The sequence below is a fragment of the Sinohyriopsis cumingii genome, unplaced genomic scaffold (genome assembly GCF_028554795.1).
Source record: "Sinohyriopsis cumingii isolate HCF-2022 unplaced genomic scaffold, ASM2855479v2 utg000309l, whole genome shotgun sequence".
Taxonomy (NCBI): Eukaryota; Metazoa; Mollusca; class Bivalvia; order Unionida; family Unionidae; genus Sinohyriopsis; species Sinohyriopsis cumingii.
In genome coordinates this window covers 758,585-780,390 of record NW_028315887.1, presented here as the reverse complement: position 1 = coordinate 780,390, position 21,806 = coordinate 758,585, and the positions used below count along the sequence as shown (strand labels likewise).

Here is a 21,806-nt window from a genome sequence, read left to right as displayed (position 1 = left end):
TTAGATCTAATAGAATCCTTAATATCTCAGCTTAAAGCTACACTATATTAGATCTAACAGAATCCTTAATATCTCAGCTTCAAGCTACACTAGATTTAACAGAACCCTTAATATCTCAGCTTAAAACTACACTATATTAGATCTAACAGAACCCTTAATATCTCAGCTTAAAATTACACTATACTAGATCTAGCAGTGAATGAGATATTGCCCAAGGCTTGCTACAATTTGCTTGGTCTGAATCCTGTATAATGTTGGTAATCAAACTCATGCAAGAATTCACACAATTTAAAGCTGCACATAAAAATCACTTGAAATCCTAAATGACAATGTTGCAAAAGAAAGGAAAAAAAAAACAGATGGAAAAAAATGGGTGATCAATCCACTAATTAATGACAATTGGATGTTTATGTCTGAAAAATAAATTCATTTCAGAGCTCAGAAATAAAGTGCTGCACACCAAATTTGCCTCAAATCTGAGAAATGGTTACAAAAATTGTTGAAAAATGTTTTTCTTGGTTTTAACTACACATTTAATTAATTATCATAGCAGGGAAATGGGAGCTAAGTGCCTTTCCAAAGAGAGAGGCAGCCAACCAATCCTGTTTAGGGTGGGTATCAAACCCACAACCCTTGGATTATGAGTTTCAACACTCTACCAACTGTTTTACTTATGTATCTCCTGGGTAATGTCATGTCATGCAAAAAGAAGTTTAAGAGTACTTGTAATTAAGGGCCATAATTCCTAATAATGATGGCATGGAATGCTGGAAATTGAGTGATGGAAACAGAAGTTTAAGAGTACTGGTAATCAAGGGCCATAATTCCTAATAATGATGGCATGGAATGCAGGAAATCAAGTGATGGAAACAGAATTTTAAGAGTACTGGTAATCAAGGGCCATAATTCCTAATAATGATGGCATGGAATGCAGGAAATCAAGTGATGGAAACAGAATTTTAAGAGTACTGGTAATCAAGGGCCAAAATTCCTAATAATGATGGCATGGAATGCAGGAAATCAAGTGATGGAAACAGAAGTTTAAGAGTACTGGTAATTAAGGGTCATAATTCCTAATAATGATGGCATGGAATGCAGGAAATCGAGTGATGGAAACAGAATTTTAAGAGTACTGGTAATCAAGGGCCATAATTCCTAATAATGATGGCATGGAATGCAGGAAATCGAGTGATGGAAACAGAATTTTAAGAGTACTGGTAATTAAGGGTCATAATTCCTAATAATGATGGCATGGAATGCTGGAAATTGAGTGATGGAAACAGAAGTTTAAGAGTACTGGTAATCAAGGGCCATAATTCCTAATAAATATGGCATGGAATGCAGGAAATCAAGTGATGGAAACAGAATTTTAAGAGTACTGGTAATCAAGGGCCATAATTCCTAATAATGATGGCATGGAATGCAGGAAATCAAGTGATGGAAACAGAATTTTAAGAGTACTGGTAATCAAGGGCCATAATTCCTAATAATGATGGCATGGAATGCAGGAAATCAAGTGATGGAAACAGAATTTTAAGAGTACTGGTAATTAAGGGTCATAATTCCTAATAATGATGGCATGGAATGCTGGAAATCGAGTGATGGAAATACAAGTTTAAGAGTACTGGTAATTAAGGGCTATAATTCATATAGTGATGGAAACTGTGCCATTCCAGATCCCATCAATATAAAGCTACACACCAAAACTAGTTCAAATCCAGCAAACCGTAGTATGTTAAGAAACCAAATTTAGGAGAATCAGCAGTCAAATCCAGCAACTGTTACTAAAATTAATCTGCAGAAACCTGAATAAGTTTAATACACAAATAGGGGCCATAACTCCTGTAAAGCACTGAAATTCAAATTCATTCAAGCTCTTATCAATATAAACCTGCATCTAAATTTTGGGGTTGAATATTAAATCCAACATTCAAAAGGAAAGTTAAAAATTAAAATTTGAAGACAGGGACAATAATGGAAATGATTACTTTTGGGCTCCAAATGACTTCATGAAGAAAGGCTAACAAAATTAAACTCAAAACTTGACACAAAATCTGTTTACTAAAAATGATGCCTGAACTGACTGTATCTTGCTTTATAAATGGGACAGGAATAATTTTATTTCAAGATTACTCGCTGAACTTTGCAAATCAATCAAATAAATCTACAGGAGAGTAAATACTGTCACCTTGATTTGTGGTGTACCAAATTATTTTAATTACTTGGTTATTTCAAATAAAAAATTTTAGGACTAAATAAAAGGCAGTTTGCCTTAAAAGAAAACAGGTAAATACATCTAAATATTTAATTACCATTAAAAAAAAGTAATTTTTCACAAAGCAACGAAAACCTTGAAAATACATTATTATGCAGTATCTGTATCTATCTTGTTGATTAAATTAGAAATTCAATCCATCAAACACAGCTGATTATATGGTTTTCTTTGCCAAAAGTAGATGATCCAGCCATCAAAAAGTAGATGATCCAGCCATCAAAACATAGATGATCCAGCCATCAAAAAGTAGATGATCCAGCCATCAAAAGTAGATAATCCAGCCATCAAAAGGTAGATGATCCAGCCATCAAAAGTAGATGATCCAGCCATCAAAAAGTATATGATTCAGCCATCAAAAAGTAGATGATCGAGCTAGATGATCCAGCCATCAAAACATAGATGATCCAGCCATCAAAAAGTAGATGATCCAGCCATCAAAAGTAGATGATCCAGCCATCAAAAGGTAGATGATCCAGCCATCAAAAGTAGATGATCCAGCCATCAAAAAGTATATGATCCAGCCATCAAAAAGTAGATGATCCAGCCATCAAAAAGTAGATGATCCAGCTAGATGATCCAGCCATCAAAACATAGATGATCCAGCCATCAAAAGTAGATGATCCAGCCATCAAAAAGTAGATGATCCAGTCATCAAAAAGTAGATGATTCAGCCATCAAAATGTAGACAACCCAGCCATCAAAAGTAGATGATCCAGCCATCAAAAGTAGATGATCCAGCCATAAAATTTCCAACTTATGATTGTCTGAATTATTTTATTATAATGACAATTATTATCCTTGATAGTTATTTCAATGGTCATGATCCAAACTTTTAAGCTGGATCCTTTTTAGCCCAAGTACCATACATACACGCTTTAGTTGAGCCCAAATTCAAATTGCATAGACCCAGATTTGCTGCTGCATAATGTGCTGGCCAATCAGTGGCATTTCAGTTTGGTTGGATTAATCAGTAGATTAAACATGGAACCTGATCAGCTCTTGCATTATGCGACAGCAAATCAGGGTCTATGTTGTTTGCAGTTGGACCTATAAATAAGTATATATGGTAGTGCCCTTTCACACCCTTACAAGATTATTTCTGTGATGAGCCTAGAGGGCCCATCTTTTACATTTGATTATATTTAGGATTGGGCTTATAACTGGACAATGCCTTCTTAATCAAAGACAACAGTAACATTTCCAGTAAAGGTTAAAAGAACACAGGATGAATCACTCAAAGGTTATGCTGGATGAATAATATCCACAACAGTGATGGCAGAACTTACCTCATGTCTTGAGTATATTAGAGTTGTTCCGGATTCATCTGAAAGATAATAGCAATAGTTTACAACATGCATGCTATGTCATGGGCATGTTTTCCTGTATTCATAGTGGCTGGTTCCATGATCTTTTTTAGTGGCAGAACAATTGAAGAAAAGAACTTAAAATATGAAAAAAGTATGTTTTGAATTTTGTAATGTAACTTTAACAAATGCAGTCATATAGCTATGATGTCTGCTATGTACAGTTTATAGTGATGTCTACCAATGAGGCATGCCGCAGACATGTAGCATCAAGTCCCATCAAGTCACATTATCCTGACACCAGGCTGACCAGTCCTAACACCAACCTCTTAATGCTGAATGCCATGTGAGGCAGCTTCAAGTACCATATTTATAAGTCTTTGGTATGACTTGGCCAAGGTTCGAACCCGCGACCTCCCATATCCGAAGTAGATGCACTAATCCCAGCAGTAAGTCAAAAAAGGAAATAACTCTTCCCAAAATCATGAGAGCACAAAGACTTGTCAATATGTGCATCTTTATACAATGATCAAAATATGTACCGAGTTTTACAGCAATCCAACAACAAGAGGTTCAAGTCAAATGCAAAAGTTGCCAAAAAATCTGGGATCAAAAGGATGGTTTTTCTTCCAGATGCTGACGATTACATGTTTTAAGATTTCTCTAGTTTTATACCTTTAACCATACTTGATCGCAGGTCACAGTCAAGGTCAAATACTGAAAGGTCTCTATTCCAGGATGCTTTCTGTCAAGAGTTGGTCAAATTCTGTCAAGAAGTTCTTTTTCTTCAATAAAGTTGTGTAGATATTTTTTTCTTTTCTTGTGTGTAAAGGCCACCATATCTTGTTAACAAGCATCATACATATGAATATGAAAGACCATCAAGACATTTTTTTGTCAAATTCTGTTACTTTAAAAAAATAATTATTACAAGTTTTACTATTTTTAGTGGCAACAGCACATTTGATGGCAGACATACAAAACTGAAAGGCCTTTATACCAGGATACTCAGTCAAATTTTGGTCAAATAATGTTGAGTGTTTATTTTTCGGACAGATTTGGTCAAATTATTATGGGCAGTTTCTGAGAAGTCATTTAAAGTTTCGTTTTCATGTTGGCATATTTTCATCATTGATTAATTGTTGTTGAACCACTTTTGAGAAGAATTCACTGAATGATATTTCTATTCTCAGTAACAGTGGCCATATTTGAGAGCAGACTGATTGACATCATTTTAAGAAACATGAAAGCCCTTTCATACCAAGATGCTTTTTGTCAAATGCTGTCAAATTCTGTTCAGTGTTTTTTGGACGTATTTGAAGTTTAAGTAATGGTGGCCATATCAAATGGTGGGTCAAGGACATTGGTATAAAGGCCTCAGGCAAATTTGACCATGACTGTTGAGTTTATGAATCAGAACTCAGTTGGTGTCTATCCTGTCTCCAGTGCAAGCTATTCACAAATTTGATCTAGGTAATGGAATGCAGAAATCAATTTGGGTAAACCAATTTTCTTGCTTCAATCTTGGTGACCTTGACCTCTAACTTATTGATCATAATTTCAATAGATGCCATTCTTGTCCTAACTGAAAGTCATCGAACAAATTTGGTCACAGTTTGTTTGCATAAGATTCAGGTTATTTTGTGAGAACAATCTGCCTTCTTGAAGTCCCCCTAACCATGACCTTTGACTTTTAAAACCCCATCCCACCTCATTCAAAGGTATCTTACCTATTTCAGATACAAGCTATATAATGAATTTAGTTATGGCATACAGTACAGTTTGGTTCAAATCAGTTTTCTTTCTTTCAGTCCCTGTAACCTTGACTCTTAACCTTTTGATCGAAAAATAAATAGGTATCTTCACTGTTTCAAATGCAAGCCATCCAAAAGGTTGTTCAAAGTAGCTGATAAAGAACACAAGATAACATAGTCACTGTGACCTTGACTGTTATCCTTCTGGCCCCAAAATCAATAGGTGCAATCATATCTCAAATGCAAGCTATTTACATAGTTTGGTCAAGGTATATGGTACTTTAGTCAAGTTAATGTGTGGAAAATTGTCCTTTTTTAGTCCCTATGACACTGGTCTTTGACCCTTTCAAGCCCACATCAATAGGTTTCTTCCTCACCCCATATACTAGCTACTAACAAAGTTGGATCACTGTAAATAATGAAGCGATGATGCAGAAACAACATAGGAAACCAACAGACAGATGCCCATACATACATCATAACATTATATGCTTTGCCTTATGGCAGGTGTATAAAAATACCCATTTGAAAATTAAACATTTTAAAATTTAGCATGCACATCTGCGTGCCCACAATAAGGTGAATTTGTCAGGCTGTATCAGTTGGGGAATGGCCTTGTGTGGTCCAAATCATCTGGACTGGGAATGCTCTTATGTGGCTGAAAACGTGTTATGGGGAATGGTCTTATGTGGTCCAAATTTTCTAATGGGAAATGGTCTTGTGTGGTCCAAACATTCTGATAAGGAAAGGTCTTACATGGTCCAAACATTCTGATGAGGAAAGGTCTTACATAGTCCAAAACTTCTCATGGGGAATGGTCTTATGTGTCCAAATCTTTTAATGGGAACGGTCTTATGTGGTCCAAATTTTCTAATGGGAAATGGTCTCATGTGGTCCAAACATTCTGATGAGGAAAGGTCTTACATGGCCCAAAACTTCTCATGGGGAATGGTCTTATGTGTCCAAATCTTTTAATGGGAATGGTCTTATGCAGTCCAAATTTTTTGATGGGAATGGTCATATGTGGTTCAAATTTTTTAATGGGGAATGGCCATATGCGGTTCAAATTTTTTGATGGGGAATGGTCATATGTGGTTCAAATCTTTTGATGGGGAATGGTCTTATGTTGTCCAAATATTTTAATGGGAAATGGTTTTATGTGGTCCAAATCTTTTGATGGAGAATGGTCATATGTGGTTCATATCTTTGCAGATTTGACTCATACCATCTGAATAAAAAAAGATCAAAATGAGAAGACAAGAAGTTTAGTTGTGATTCTGTACATTACAATGAATACAAATATGAGAAGAAACGTTAGGTCCATAATAGGTATGATGAAACTTAAAAATAGATAATCAAATATATTTTGGGGGGAACTTAAGAATGTGTTTAAGCAATGTTTCATTAAGAGATATGTTATGTACATATATGTTCACTTATAAGCCAGATCTAACTGCAAATTACAGAGACCCAGATCTGCCATCGCATAATGTATAGAGATGCTGCCAGGATTTTATCTAAAGGGGGATGTCCACCCTTGATAAGAATAAGGCAGTAGTAGAAGTAAAATGGAGGAAATGGCCATTGTTAAACAACAATTGAATAATTATCCAGATCTCTTTCTTCCTGATCCACTTAGTTTAATCTGTCCCCTCTAATTGCATAATCATTAATCTGTTGATTATTTCTGAGCTTAATCTGTTCATTATCTAAGTCTGAATATTATTCTATGCTGAGAACCCCTTCACAGTCTGAATGGACACTGTTAGCTTATCCAGTTTTTTCTCTATGGTTGTTATGTACAATTTTCTACAGTTTACAGATTGTCTCTTGGACATGTCTGCTCCAAAAATAGATTTGTCATGGTCTTGGCCAAAAATTTCACTTTCTGAAATCAGCGCCTTGCTGGCTACTGTGCCAGATTTCTTATCATATTTTGATCAAGTTGACCGAATGCTGTTTTGTCCATCCAGCATGCAAATAGGACTTGTGTCCAACATCATATTAAGACTCAAAATCACAAAGCTGTATTTCCTGTAACACTTTCGCAGCTCCAACAATTTGATACACTTCAAAACTTTCAAAAATTATTGTTATCACAGCAAGTATTTGCCAAATGAAATATTCACCTGAAGATGAACCATGTTGGGAGTCATCCATTCTGGGTTTCCTAGGTAGCTTGTAATTTAAACAACATTTGAGAAACTTCCTTCATGAATGCAAGATTAAAGCTACAACATGCTTGTTCCAGGGTCCAATGTAGCAATCAAATTTAGTTTAACAACCATTTATGTCATACAGAAGCACACAGATGTGTAAACAGTTGCCTACCTGAAACGGCAGTATACTATGACGAGCGCTATGAGACCTGTACTGGCATTGTGACATTTGTTGCAGCAAGCACTTTATGGATTAAAGCCCCAATGCTGCTCTCTATCATAAATTTCACCATTCTTCCAATCTAACTGAAGTTTGGAAGGAAGGAAATGATTTGTTACAAAAAGCTATCTGACATAAACCTTTCAAGAGGTTAGGTTTCAGCAATGTTCAAATATTCAGTTTAGAATTAAGAGGTGCCATCCCTTAATGCAGCCAATGAAGTTGATAATAATTCTGTTCTTTTCTTGGGAGTGCTCCAAAAACAGTGATGTGATACATTCAATAAATTCTAGGAGTGACTAATCTAATAATAACAACATTCATATGTAGTGCACAAATTGATATGAGAGGGAATGAAATCAGGCAAGCCCTTTTTTAAGTGGATCTAAGAAGAAAAAGCACGCATTGGATAAAAATGAGACTTGGGTGAATATTGGTGATCAGCTAGGGCACTAGAATATTTTGAAGAGAAAACTCCATCTTAAGATAATTTGACATAGCATGGTGTTGACTTCTTATGGTTCCAATGGTGACATCATCAAATCTTGTGTTCCAATGGTGACATCATCAAATCTTGTGTTCCACCTTTCAACTGAAATTGGTTGACTCATCAACATCAGATTAATTCGCACATGTGAGAAAAGGCAGGATTTCATAGCTCGTGGGAGAAATCACATGGCTCATAATGTGACGAAATGTAATAATATCTGGTTTTAATGGAACCCAATAATGCTTAGGACCAATATGTTTCAGGATTCAATATTATTTACAGCATTGGCAATTAAGACTTTTTGCATTGGGGCTTTAACAGTTAAATGAAAGTTATATGCTGCACTTTCAAATTCGTAAAATTCTGTGTGACTTACATACATGAAACTTGACAGTATCTCTGATAATGTGCAGGCAGATCTTGATATATGCTGTTTGTTAGGACTAATCGGTAGAAAAAAAAGGCATACACTCTAATCTGCATATGGGTCTATTTTGTTTGTAACTACATCTAACTGATAAGCAGGTATATATGGTATAAAGCTGCTATGCTGTCAGCAAAAACAACAATACAAAGTAAACTGAATTACATTTTGTAATTTAAATACTGGGGATGAATAAGATACTATCATGAAATATGGATTTCACATCAATAAAAATACCTAGAAATGAATTATTAAGCTTGATTACACTGATTGTGCTTTTGCTATCATATATCACACATCAAAAAAATTACCTAGAAATGAATCTTCAAACTTGATTCCACTGATTGTGCTTTTGCTGTCATACACTGCAGACCTTTTGATGGGGTCTAAGTACCGTGATTTTATTTCCAGATGCAATGCTCCTTCACTTTTGTGCCTGCGTCGTCCATCAAGAGTGTCAACTGCCAGCTTGCTTTCTGTGACTAAAGAATCATCTGTTGAGTGAATTAAGTTTATGGGTGACACCTGAGACCCAATAATATTTGCCTGGTAGGGTGGTGGCCCCTTTTCCATCTCTTTTGAATCATTCTTGATTCCGCCATTAAATGTATGGGGAACTTCAGTATCTGAGACCATCAGGGTCACCTGGTGCAACTCAATACCATTCATTTCACTACAATGAGGGATGCTAATCTCTATGACAGGTTTTGTAAACCTAAAAGAGGAACATAAAATTAAATCACTTGTAGCAATTAAGTCAAAACTGAATACAGCAAAAACCTGTCACAGCAGCCACCTGTGGGAAAAGGCAAGGTGGCTTTTGTAGACAGGTGACCTCGGAAGGCAGGATCAGCTCTCTCAAACCTGGCTCATTACACATTATGTACTATGAACCAGATAACCATTACTATTATTTGTATTATCATTATCATTATTTCACATTTATTATTATTAGTATTGGTAGCATGCTACCAAGATACATGTATTTTAGTTTAAGTTCTTTAGCTACCAATATACATGTATTTAACTTTAGTTATTTAGCTACCAAGATACATGTATTTTAGTTTAGTTATTTAGCTACCAAGATACATTTTAGTTAATTTATTTAGCTACCAAGATACATGTATTTAACTTTAGTTATTTAGCTACCAAGATACATGTATTTTAGTTTAGTTATTTAGCTACCAAGATACATGTATTTTAGTTTAGCTGTTTAGCTATCAAGATACATGTATTTTAGTTTAGCTATTTAGCTACCAAGATACATGCATTTTAGTTTAGTTAGTTAGCTACCAAGATACATGTATTTTAGTTTAGTTATTTAGCTACCAAGATACATTTTAGTTTAAGTTCTTTAGCTACCAATATACATGTATTTAACTTTAGTTATTTAGCTACCAAGACACATGTATTTTAGTTTAGTTATTTAGCTACCAAGATACATGTATTTTAGTTTAGCTGTTTAGCTATCAAGATACATGTATTTTAGTTTAGCTATTTAGCTACCAAGATACATGCATTTTAGTTTAGTTAGTTAGCTACCAAGATACATGCATTTTAGTTTAGTTATTTAGCTACCAAGATACATGCATTTTAGTTTAGCTATTTAGCTACCAAGATACATGCATTTTAGTTTAGCTATTTAGCTACCAATATACATGCATTTTAGTTTAGCTATTTAGCTACCAAGATACATGCATTTTAGTTTAGCTATTTAGCTACCACGATACATGTATTTTAGTTTAGCTATTTAGCTACCAAGATAACATGCATTTTAGTTTAGCTATTTAGGTACCAAGATACACATATTTTAGTTTATTTATTTAGCTACCAAGATACATATATTTTAGTTAATTTATTTAGCTACCAAGATACATGTATTTTAGTTTATTTATTTAGCTACCAAGATACATTTTAGTTAATTTATTTAGCTACCAAGATACATGTATTTTAGTTTATTTATTTAGCTACCAAGATACATGTATTTTAGTTTAGTTATTTAGCTACCAAGATACATGTATTTTAGTTTAGCTAGTTAGCTACCAATATACATGTATTTTAGTTTAGCTATTTAGGTACCAAGATACATGTATTTTAGTTTAGTTATTTAGCTACCAAGATACATGTATTTTAGTTTAGTTATTTAGCTACCAAGATACATGTATTTTAGTTTCGTTATTTAGCTACCAAGATACATGCATTTTAGTTTAGTTATTAAGCAGAAAGAAAAATAATGAAATTTAATAAAGTAAGTTCCACACACAGATACTGTATTCTGGCTTGTTGTTTTTTTACTTGCCAATGACAAGAGCTGTTATTTTGTCTGCTGTAGAGAAATAACAGTATGTGCATTCACCAGAATCTGAATCTGCTTTTCATTTAACATCTTATGAAACCATGACAATATTAATACACCTCCATCAAATCAAGAAAACATATACACATGTACCTTTCTATACACCATCCCATTCTTCATCAAACAAAAAAAGTCTAATTTGCATACTTAGAGCAGTTACTGCTGATACACTCCAATGACTGATACACTCCAATGGATGATACACTCCAATGACTAATACACTCCAATGGATTATACACTCCAATGACTGATACACTCCAAGGAATGATCCACTCCAATGAATGATACACTCCAATGACTGATACACTCCAATGAATGATACACTCCAATGAATGATACATTCCAATGACTGATACACTCCAATGACTGCAGAAGGCAGGTGACCAATGATTACATGACATTTATCTATTAAATTAGACAGGGGACAATTAGAATGGTTGTTCTGACCAGCTGATGCTGAACTTAGGTGACTGTTAGGACAAGTTTGACTGTACTGTAATTTCTTTTAATGTGACAGTATACATTTCAAGGTATTGCCAAAAAAAATGACATTCAAAGATCACAAAAGGAATCCGACTGTTTCCTCAGACCATCATTCAATCTTCTGTTTTGGGCATTTGAATTGCATTGACTTTAAATCTCATCCTCTCTCAGCCTATTCAAAAACTTTCTTGACATGTTTTGAAAAACAGTTTAGAGGCACTCAAGACAATAAACAAAGCTATGTAGCTACTGTGCTTGGGTCTTTGGTTTGCAACATCATTTGAAGAAAAAAAATTGCTAACAGCAAAATTAGAGGTGGTTGTTGTTGTTGTTGTTGTAGGGTTTAATGCCATTTTTCAGCACAAGATAGGCTATACATGGTGGCCAGTATAAATGGTGGAGGAACAACCTGGGAAAACCCCGGAAAGAACCACCAACCCATTAGAAGCTACTGGCAAGCTTTCTCACATACTCACATTGGCCGAATCCGAGACTCAAAAACCCATGCAGACAGAGGTGAAATGGCAGTTATCCATAATGTTGAGCACTTTAGACTACTCAGCCACTTGGGGGCCCCAAAATTAGAGGTAAAAAATTGCATCAAATCAAGCATGGCTTTCAAGATGGTGGCATCCAAACTGATATAAGTTTTCCCCCCATAATTTGATTAATCTCACACATGTAAGACACTTTAGTAGCTACTTATCTTATTTGCTTTTTATTTGGTGCTGCTCTGACTTCTTTTAACACTTTATCCAGTTGTTGCCATTTTTTGTAACATAAAAAGCTGTTACCCAAAGAGTCATCAAGTATTCCAAATGCTAAAATGGTGCAATCATCATTGTTTGTTTGGTTTTTAAATTTACAGCTTGTGGCAACTACAAAACCCAACATTCTGACTCTATGGTCTTAAAATAAGTAATAAAAAAAAAGAGAGTGAAGCAACAAGCTTTGTAAAATTCAACAATTTATTCCCCAAGAGTACAAAGTGAAAATGTAAAAAAAACAAACTTAAAGTATTGCAAATTAAAACCCAAACAATTATGTATTTACTAACACAATTCCTATTGATTAAAATTCTTAATAAACTTTAGTGGAAATCCAAACTAAATGTAATGCTGGAAGTGTTGACATGACTGCAGTGGCCAATGTTGTGGTAATGTGCCAAGTCTTTAGTGGAAATCCAAACTAAATCTAATGCTGGAAGTGTTGACATGACTGGTGGCCCATATTGGGTTGATAGGCCAAATCTTTAGTGGAAATCCAAACTAAATCTAATGCTGGAAGTGTTGACATGACTGGTGGCCCAAGTTGTGGTGATATGCCAAGTCTTTAATGGAAATCCAAACTAAATCTAATGCTGGAAGTGTTGACATGACTGGTGGCCCATATTGGGTTGATAGGCCAAGTCTTTAGTGGAAATCCAAACTAAATCTAGTTCTGGAAGTGTTGACATAACTGCAGTGGCCCATGTTATGGTGATGTGCCAAGTCTTTTGTGGAAATTCAAACTAAATATAATGCTGGAAGTGTTGACATGGCTGCAGTGGCCCATATTGTGGTGATGTGCCAAGTCTTTTGTTGGATCACAATAATAAAATCCAAGAATATATGCTTGCTTGAAATTTCACTATAAATTCAAGTCTCTATATCCAAGAATATTTTTGATGAGCACTTTGTATTTCCAGTGAATAAATAATGTGAATTGATAAAATTCCTGCCCAAATGAACTACTGGACACAACAATAATACATTTGATTCTGCTTAGAGCTTGCAGCACAAATATATAATTTCTAGAAAAACAAAATTATATAGTCCTCAGGTCACAATTAATCTTTTTTTTTAATAAAAAAAACCTATTACCACTGAAAATTTCTTTCTAGAAGGTTTCAAATGTTTTCTAGATAAAATAATTATAATAAAGAACATGGTATACACAATGTTCTTGACACAGACAAGATAATATAGTTAATATTTTAGCTATGTATTAGTTCTTTAAAAAGTGATTTAGGTCAAGTAGAAAATGAAATTGAGTTTGTACAAGGTTAAATCCAACACATATTGTTACATTACCAATAGTATATATTGAAATTTTAAAATTGAAAAAAATAACAAGCAATGCAACTTAAATGTACATAACACCACAAAATTGGTACTGACAAAAAACACTGAATTCAGAGTAACTTTAATAGCTCTCACTTAAGTTTTGATAAAAAAATTTTATTGGAACCATTCCAAGCCACATGTTTAGTACTTAAATGACATAAACAACAAAGACACTTGCATACCATTCTGCAATGGCAGTATTCTGCAGAACTCTCAGAAGACCGACTGATTATTTTGAAAGGTTTCTAAGCATTGTGCAATAAATGGTCTAAAACCAGATCCAGGCATTTGTATCAATGTTCAGATATAGCAGTTAATTTTTTTTTATGGTTGACAAAAAGACCTATGTCAATAGTGCTGATATTATGTACTATTAATGTCAAAATAAAATATATGAAATAAACTTTAACAAAGCCATTTTCTAAAACTTTGACTAAAGATTGCATTGAAGATCAAACCTCCTCATATGAATTATTGTTGCTGATCATCACTACAAAACCATCACATGACTTGTACAGCCCTCAAGATGTGTTTTTTATGGACTACCACAAGTTTTCAAAACCATTTTTCTTCCCAAATTTAAGTTTTCTCCAGAAGTTACTTTGTTTATCACTGCAAAAATAGGTACCAAAAATAGGCACAGAAGTTTGGGAATTTTGTATATATATTAGCAAACCACTACAGGAAAGGGACACTACTCCCTTGTACAACTAATCAAACGTGTTGTTTAATCCACCCAATTTTATCCCACTGGAATGGGGTCACTAAACACCTTTATTTATTCATTCATTATTCTTGTAAAATATAAAAATGAGAAAAATTGAATTAAAAATGATAGAGATTATATTCAATTTTAACATTCTGTATTCAACATATAAACTCAAAGAACTTGGAAGTTTTTTTATATCAAATTGAAACTTTTCAAGGCCAAAACCAACTTTTCCCAAATTCAAGTAGTTTTCAAGGCAACCTTTTAAATTCAAGGAATCATCTGATTAAATTATAATGACTAAAAGCTTTGACTTCTACTTAATTCATCTGAATATTTTCAATTACTGTATCAATTAAAATGTGTTTTTAAATCATTAAATACTATTTTTGTTTTTTTAATGAAAATAATGACAAAGCCTTATTATAATGTCCCTCAGACTTAGGCCATTTCACTTGTGATGCAAGTTTCCCAGTGTTATAAAAAGAGAGAACTGTAATAATACAGAACTGTAATAAAAATATAATGCCAACATAAATGAATAAATAAATAGACTACAGAAAAGAGAATTAAAACCTTGCTGTAAACCAAAAAAAAACAGTAGTAAAAGCCATAACAACTCAAATTCCAATACTTTATGTTACTCAACTGACTCTAGGCTACTTCAAAGTTTCTGCCAGAAGGTTTTGAAATGTTTTAATTTGTATTGTATTCTAAAATACTCTATTTTCAAGTATTTATTGTCAGGAGATCATTTTACCCTGAAAAACATTTTCTTCTGCCTGAATTTTTTTCTAGCATTCAATTATTTTAAAAAGACATTTTCACATTAGGAATGTAAATTAGGTTTTAGATTTATTTATTTTCACAGTTAAAATTAAATAATTTAGTTTATGCTTTTAATGTTACCACTAAAATGTTGTTTTTCTGAGTTTCAATGGCATTTTTGTTGTTCACATAATGTCGGCAAAAGCATGCAGAGGAAATGGGAGTGGAATGCCTTTCCCCAAGTACACACTGAGGCAGCCAACCCAGGTTGACTTGTATAGGCATTGAACCTGCATCCCTTGGATTACAAGCCGGATGCTCAGCCAACTGAAGTGCCGTGACTCTCCTGTCAAACACTGGTATGGAAATATAAATATATTGAAGGAAATACTGACAATTCATGTATTTTTGTGGACATTCATTTTATGGCAATATAATAAATTATAGTTGGTTCTTACATCCATGCACCTGGGAGGTGTCCATATTGGTGTCACATATAATGCATTATTTATAGTTTTCAGCAACTACAATTTCCAACAAAACTGGCACTCAGAGAAACAGCGAATGAGCAAAGTAAAAAATAATTTAAATTTTTACCCTACCAAAAATTAGCAACCATGATTTACAATTCTTGATTTTAAACATTATATAATTAAAGTAAAAAAAAAAACTACTGTATTATCACAACAGGATACAATGGGATTGGGCACAAGTTCTAACAACTTAAATTAGCTCTCTCCCTATGTAACACAAGCATTGCAATATATTCAACACGACAACATAATAATAATGAAAAATGATGAGAGTGTGTGTGATTTGGCTTTTTAATGTATCTATAATTTTAAATCTGCATAATATCTGCATATTTTACAAAAACAAATAGACTAAAAAAACGATTTTTTTTTATTGCATTCAAGTTACACAATACCGAACATTAAACATGTAGTCCCAAGTTGTTAGTGTCTTATTGCTGTTGCAAGTACTCGAGTTGATCAATATCAACAATGCTACAGGGATAAGACCCAGATGTTCTGTGTAAATGAAAGCAAATAGTAACTGAACACACCTTAATCAGTTTCCATCCACTGGAGGCATTTTTAGGCATGATGAACAATTTTTGATGATTTTTGGTTTTGTGTGTGTGAGTTGGATTTCTTATCTAGCTTTAACAATTTTTTCAGTCATATTTGCTATGATGTATGGCAGTTTATAGTGATGTCTAGCACTGGGACACCATGCCGTAGTGATGTCTAGCAATGGGACATTATGCTGCAGACATGTAGCATGATGTCCCACCCAGTCGCATTAACCTAACACCAGCCGACCAGTTCTGACATTTAACCTCTTAACGCTGAGTGCCTACTAAGGCAGCTGTTAGTGGCATTTTTATAAATCTTTTTGTATGACTTGGTTGGGGATCAAACCCATGACCTCCTGCATCGGAGATGGCCGCAATAACCACAAGGCCTCCAAAGCAGTAGATTTTGTTTTTGTAAGGTTGTGTTTGTGATATTCACAAAATACCTGACTGAACATTTAAAAACATAGTTCCAGCCTTAGTCATACAAAATAAAAATTATGAAATTTTTCTCTGCACATGACACCCATTCCACAGCAAACTGAATAAATCCACAATCAATGTAATTCATCTTGATGTCATGGTACTATTGGGTCTGTGATGCTCACATTTTGATGTACATTATGCAAATGTATTAACGGTCTTAACAAATTTATTAAATGTTACTACAAGTTTATCACTGCATAAATAGGTACCAAAACTAGGTACCAAAGTTAGGGAAAAGAAACCATTGTTAATCAGCAAACCACTACAGCTAATGGAAACTTCTCCATCTTACAACTTACTCAAATCATGTGTTGTTTGATCCACCCAATTTTATCCACTTGGAATGGGGTCACTAAACTCCTTTTGTGAAGTGAATTTCCTAAAAATAATGAAAGGTTTTCTGGAACTATTCTTAGCCACTAAGATCAAAATATTAAACAGCTCAAAACTGAACAGTAACATTAAAACATTTAAAACAGAATTAAATATTCTACTTTTAAAGACTATAAACAGTTACAAACACAATCAATGTGGTTTATTTTACAAGCAGGAAACTCTGCTCTAAGGGCCAATTTTCCAGAGTGAAACATTAGAGAGGGTAAAATCAATTAGCAGATAAACCAGTTTGGCACTCTTCAAGTACGGAGTTTACTTGAAATTACTCACTCCCAACTGTCTTTCAACAACTGATTTCAAGTGATTAGTTTCTTCTTAAAAGGCTGATATGTATCATAGCTTCAAAGCCATTTTTTTAAAATACCAAATTAAATGAAGCAAATCAATCAGTTGTTTACATTAAATGAAGCAAAAAGATTTATAGCTTTCTGAAAACATTCTGACTGTGAATCTGGCAGAAACTGATAATAACTTGTGTCTCAAACATCTCAGTCTTTGAATTGCAATAATTACCAATAGTACCTGTCTCAAACATCTCAGTCTTTGAATTGCAATAATTACCAATAGTACCTTTTTAACACTTGAATTGATACAGATGGACAACAAAGCTTTAGCATGCAATATTCTCTCAGTGCGGTGTACCTCTCTTCAACAGCCAGCCAAATTAGTGTACCTTTATTAAACAGCCAAAGTACAGTGTACTTTTCTTAAATAGTCGAAGTACATTGTACCCATCTTAAACAGCCTGCCAAATTAGCGTACCTCTCTTTAACAAAGTACAGTGTACCTTTCTTAAACATCCAGCCAAAATAGTATAACCATAATTAAACAGCCCATGTACAGTGTACTTCTCTTAAACAGTCAAAATACAGTGTACTTCTCTTAAATAGCCAGAGTACAGTGTACTTCTCTTAGTCAAAGTACAGTGTACCTATCTTAAGCAGCCTGCAAAATTAGTGTACCTCTCTTTAACAAAGTAGTGTACCTATCTTAAAGTACAGTGTAACTTTCTTAAACATCCAGCCAAAAGTCAGTATAACCATAATTAAACACCCATGTACAGTGTACTTCTCTTAAATAGTCAATGTACAGTGTACTTCTCTTAAATAGCCATAGTAAAGTGTACTTCTCTTAAATTGTCAAAGTACAGTGTACCTATCTTAAGCAGCCTGCTAAATTAGTGTACCTCTCTTTAACAAAGTACAGTGTACCTATCTCAAAGTACAGTGCACCTTTCTTAAACATCCAGCCAAAATAGTTAGTATAACCATAATTAAACAGCCCATGTACAGTGTACCTCTCTTACATTAAATGTCTCAGCAATGTTAATGCTGTAAGCCTTTTAGAAAGGATGGTCTTGATATAACCAAACAGTATAAAATTCCCAAACCAAATAAGAAATTATTTTTAAAAAAGTTTCTAATACTACTCTGGAACTTTGCTCTGGAATAGTATTCCAGTCGAGATTAGAAATGCCCATTCTATTTCCTTCTTCCAAACCCAATATATCCAGTGGCTTCAGAGATGCAGCTAAAATAAATAAATCCCTTTGTATGAGGGCCTCAAGGTAGATTAGTTCTTAGCTAATTGTGTTACTCTCTTTAAATAAGGCCATTATTATTATTATTATTATTATTATTATTATTATGCCAATAACAAAAATTATTCTATGAAAACAGCTAAAATTATTCCATGAAAACTTTATCTTTCTTCTTTGAGTACAAATGACTGCATTACAATGTACAGTGTATTGTTTATCAGCTAGCTGTTTATCTGAAAATAACTTGAACACAATTTTACCAAGCCTTTATGCCAAACATCTGAATTTGTTAAAATTCCTTCATGTGCCACAGAAAACCAGAAATTATCATTCCTAACTACCCATGCATTCACCTGCCCAAATTATGTATTATGACAGCAATTCCAAAAACGGATAAAATATAGTTCTGTTATTTGTGTGTGTGTGTGCATGATTTGGATTTTGAACATAGCTTTAAAAAAAATTCAGTCATATCGCTACCTTGTCTGCAGTGTGGCAGTTTATAGTGATATCTAGTACTGGGCATCATGCCGCAGACATGTAACATCATGTTCCACCCAGTCACATTATCCTGACACCAGGCCGACTAGTCCTAAAGCTAATTTTTTAATGCTGAGTGCATAGCGAGGTATCTGTAAGTTCCATTTTCACAAGTCTTTGGTATGACGTGGCCGGGGTTCAAACCTGCAACCGCCAGCATCCAAGGCAGATGCTCTAACCACTTAGCCACCGGAGTGGTACCCCTGAATACTTAAAGACTTCTTATGTTTAAATGGTCGTAAATAAAAAGGGTGCCACAAGGTCATCCAGTACAGCCAGCTTGGCATACATGTTGAAAATCCTGTTATCATTGTTCCTTAATAAATGGTCATATAGACAGGTTTAATTTACAGATTTTCTGTCATGTCTAGTTCATCCTAGTCACATTATCCTGACAACAGGCTGACCAGTCTTAACACTAAACTCTTAATGCTGAGTGCCTAGCATGGCAGCTGTTAGTACCATTTTCATAAGTCTTTGGTATGACTTGGTCAAGGTTTGAAACATTTGAGGCAGACACTCTAACTGCTAGGCCACCAGAGCAGTCTAGTTGTGTTATTTATTATTGGTGATGCTTTAACAATAGAATTTCAGATTTTACAAGCTTCGTAACTTGTCATGATGCCTGAAAATTGACGCAAACATAGCGTTAATGGCCTTCACTTTGCAATTAATATATGAGTAAAATGAATTTTCAAGCTTGAGGACTTCATGAATCCACTAGTCATTTTGGATTGCGTAACTAATTTTCAAGCTTCAGGACTTCTGGAGTCCACTAGTCATTTTGGACTGCATAACTAATTTTCAAGCTTCAGGACTTCTGGAGTCCACTAGTCATTTTGGACTGCATAACTAATTTTCAAGCTTCAGGACTTCTGGAGTCCCCAAAAATATGAACAAAACAATTTCTTCATGTAATTCACAGTTGAATCAGTTTATCCAACAATAGACTTTATCCGACATTGCTTTGGGTCAGATTAATAAGATCATATTCAGATGTTGCAATGTAAATCATTTCTTAAAAAGATAAATATGTTGCAATAGAATGTGTATAAATAAATGTTTTAGAAAGGATGAAAGTTAATTTCAGCAAAACAGCAGTAAAATTTTGTGAATTTTCTGCTAAGTTTAACCTATGATCACTTTCAATTTTCAATGCTTGAAAGCCTTTAAAAAACCCAATAAAAACCATTTCAAAATACTTATGGCCATGCAGACTGACAGACAGAAATGGTGGCATCTAGTTATTTGTATCAAATGCCATGGAGACATGATATGAAGTAGAGTATGAGAAATACTGACACAAAGTAGTCATAATATGAGAATAACTGATATAAAGCTGTCATAGTATGAGAAAAACTGATATAAAGCAGAGTATGAGAAATGCTGTTATAAAGCAGAGTATGAGAAATAGAGTATGTGAAATATTGATATAAAAGTCAGAATATGCAAAATATTGATATATATATGTATTTTTTGTGTTGAAATGAATTAAGTTGTTGTTGTAGGGTTTAATGCCATTTTTCAGCACACGATAGGCTAAACATGGCGGCCAATATTAATGGTGGAGGAAGAACTCAGGAAAACCCCAGAAAGAACCACCGACCCACGAGAAGCTACTGGCAAGCTTTATCACATATCCACATTAGCCGAATCCGAGACTCGAACCCACGCAGCCAGAGGTGAGATGGCAGTGATCCGTAACAAAGAGCGCTTTAGACCACTTTGCCACTCGGGGCCCCGAAATTAATTAAGTAATTTCACAGTTAAAAAGGACTTACAAAATATTGCTATTTGAGCGAGTTTTTATGAACCTGTAAGTGCCTGAGGGATCTTTAACCTGGTATATTATATTTCAACGATGTTAATTAAATTGGGAACAATTTACCCTATAGCTTGGATGCCCGCAGCATAGGTCAAGGGCGGTCACATGACCCCACGCCCCCCCTGGAAATCATACTGCAAATATAGATATATATAAATTCTAACAAGTTTAATCAAGCAAATGAAGTTTCAGGCTTCTTACACACGTAACAACGCAACTCTCTTGGCCCTGACTGACTGACCTCCCCCCTTGCAAAAAATCCTGAGGGTGCCCATGCTTTATAGTCATAAGCAAAGGCAATTTCTTAGATAAACCTACTTAAATCCTGGAACATCAAAATAAGTTTCACATACCTTCATTTTAAGCATTGAAAATCCACAATAATGCTAGTTTTCCTTCTTAACATTCCATAACCAGTATGTCAGAACACCAAACACCGTTATTTAAAGCAAGATCATATATCCCAACTTAAATTGTAGAGCAAGAAACACAAGACACTCCTACTTTACAAAGTACAGTCTATTAATTGAGCAATTCTGCTGGTCTATTCGAGGTAGGTCTAAAAACTTGCACAAGCTAATATGTGAAAGCCAGTACTGATGCTGCTTCTTTTTCAACTGGGAAAATTACAGTAGCATTCCCTGACAAATTTTAATTTCATAAAAAAGGCAGAGACAAAAGGAGTTCAAAGGAAAATTTGAACAAATTCTTGGAATTATGACAAGATAACTATTTTTTGAGTGATCATTAATTCTAATTTAAAGTAACTTCCTTTTACAGATCACACCTGCCCAGCTAACTCAAGTCCTCATTATGATTGTCACAATAGTTAGGTACATAACAAGAGGATAATGTGGGCCTAAGATCACTCACCTGGCTGTCAATTACTTAAAA

At 34.3% G+C, this 21,806-nt stretch overlaps 1 protein-coding gene across 1 annotated transcript in view; it reads right to left on the bottom strand.

The window, feature by feature from the left end:
• LOC149774364 (solute carrier family 4 member 11-like) overlaps nucleotides 1–21,393 on the bottom strand; it is a 111,288-nt gene extending 89,895 nt beyond the window's left edge. Inside the window, exons 1-3 of the mRNA XM_089945373.1 lie at nucleotides 21,266–21,393; nucleotides 8,938–9,341; nucleotides 3,562–3,599 (exon numbers count right to left, since the gene is read on the bottom strand). Coding sequence (XP_089801499.1) covers nucleotides 3,562–3,599; nucleotides 8,938–9,295 — 396 coding nt within the window. The 5' untranslated portion in view covers nucleotides 9,296–9,341; nucleotides 21,266–21,393. The remainder of the gene's footprint in view (nucleotides 1–3,561; nucleotides 3,600–8,937; nucleotides 9,342–21,265) is intronic.
• Between the last annotated feature and the right edge of the window lie 413 nt (nucleotides 21,394–21,806).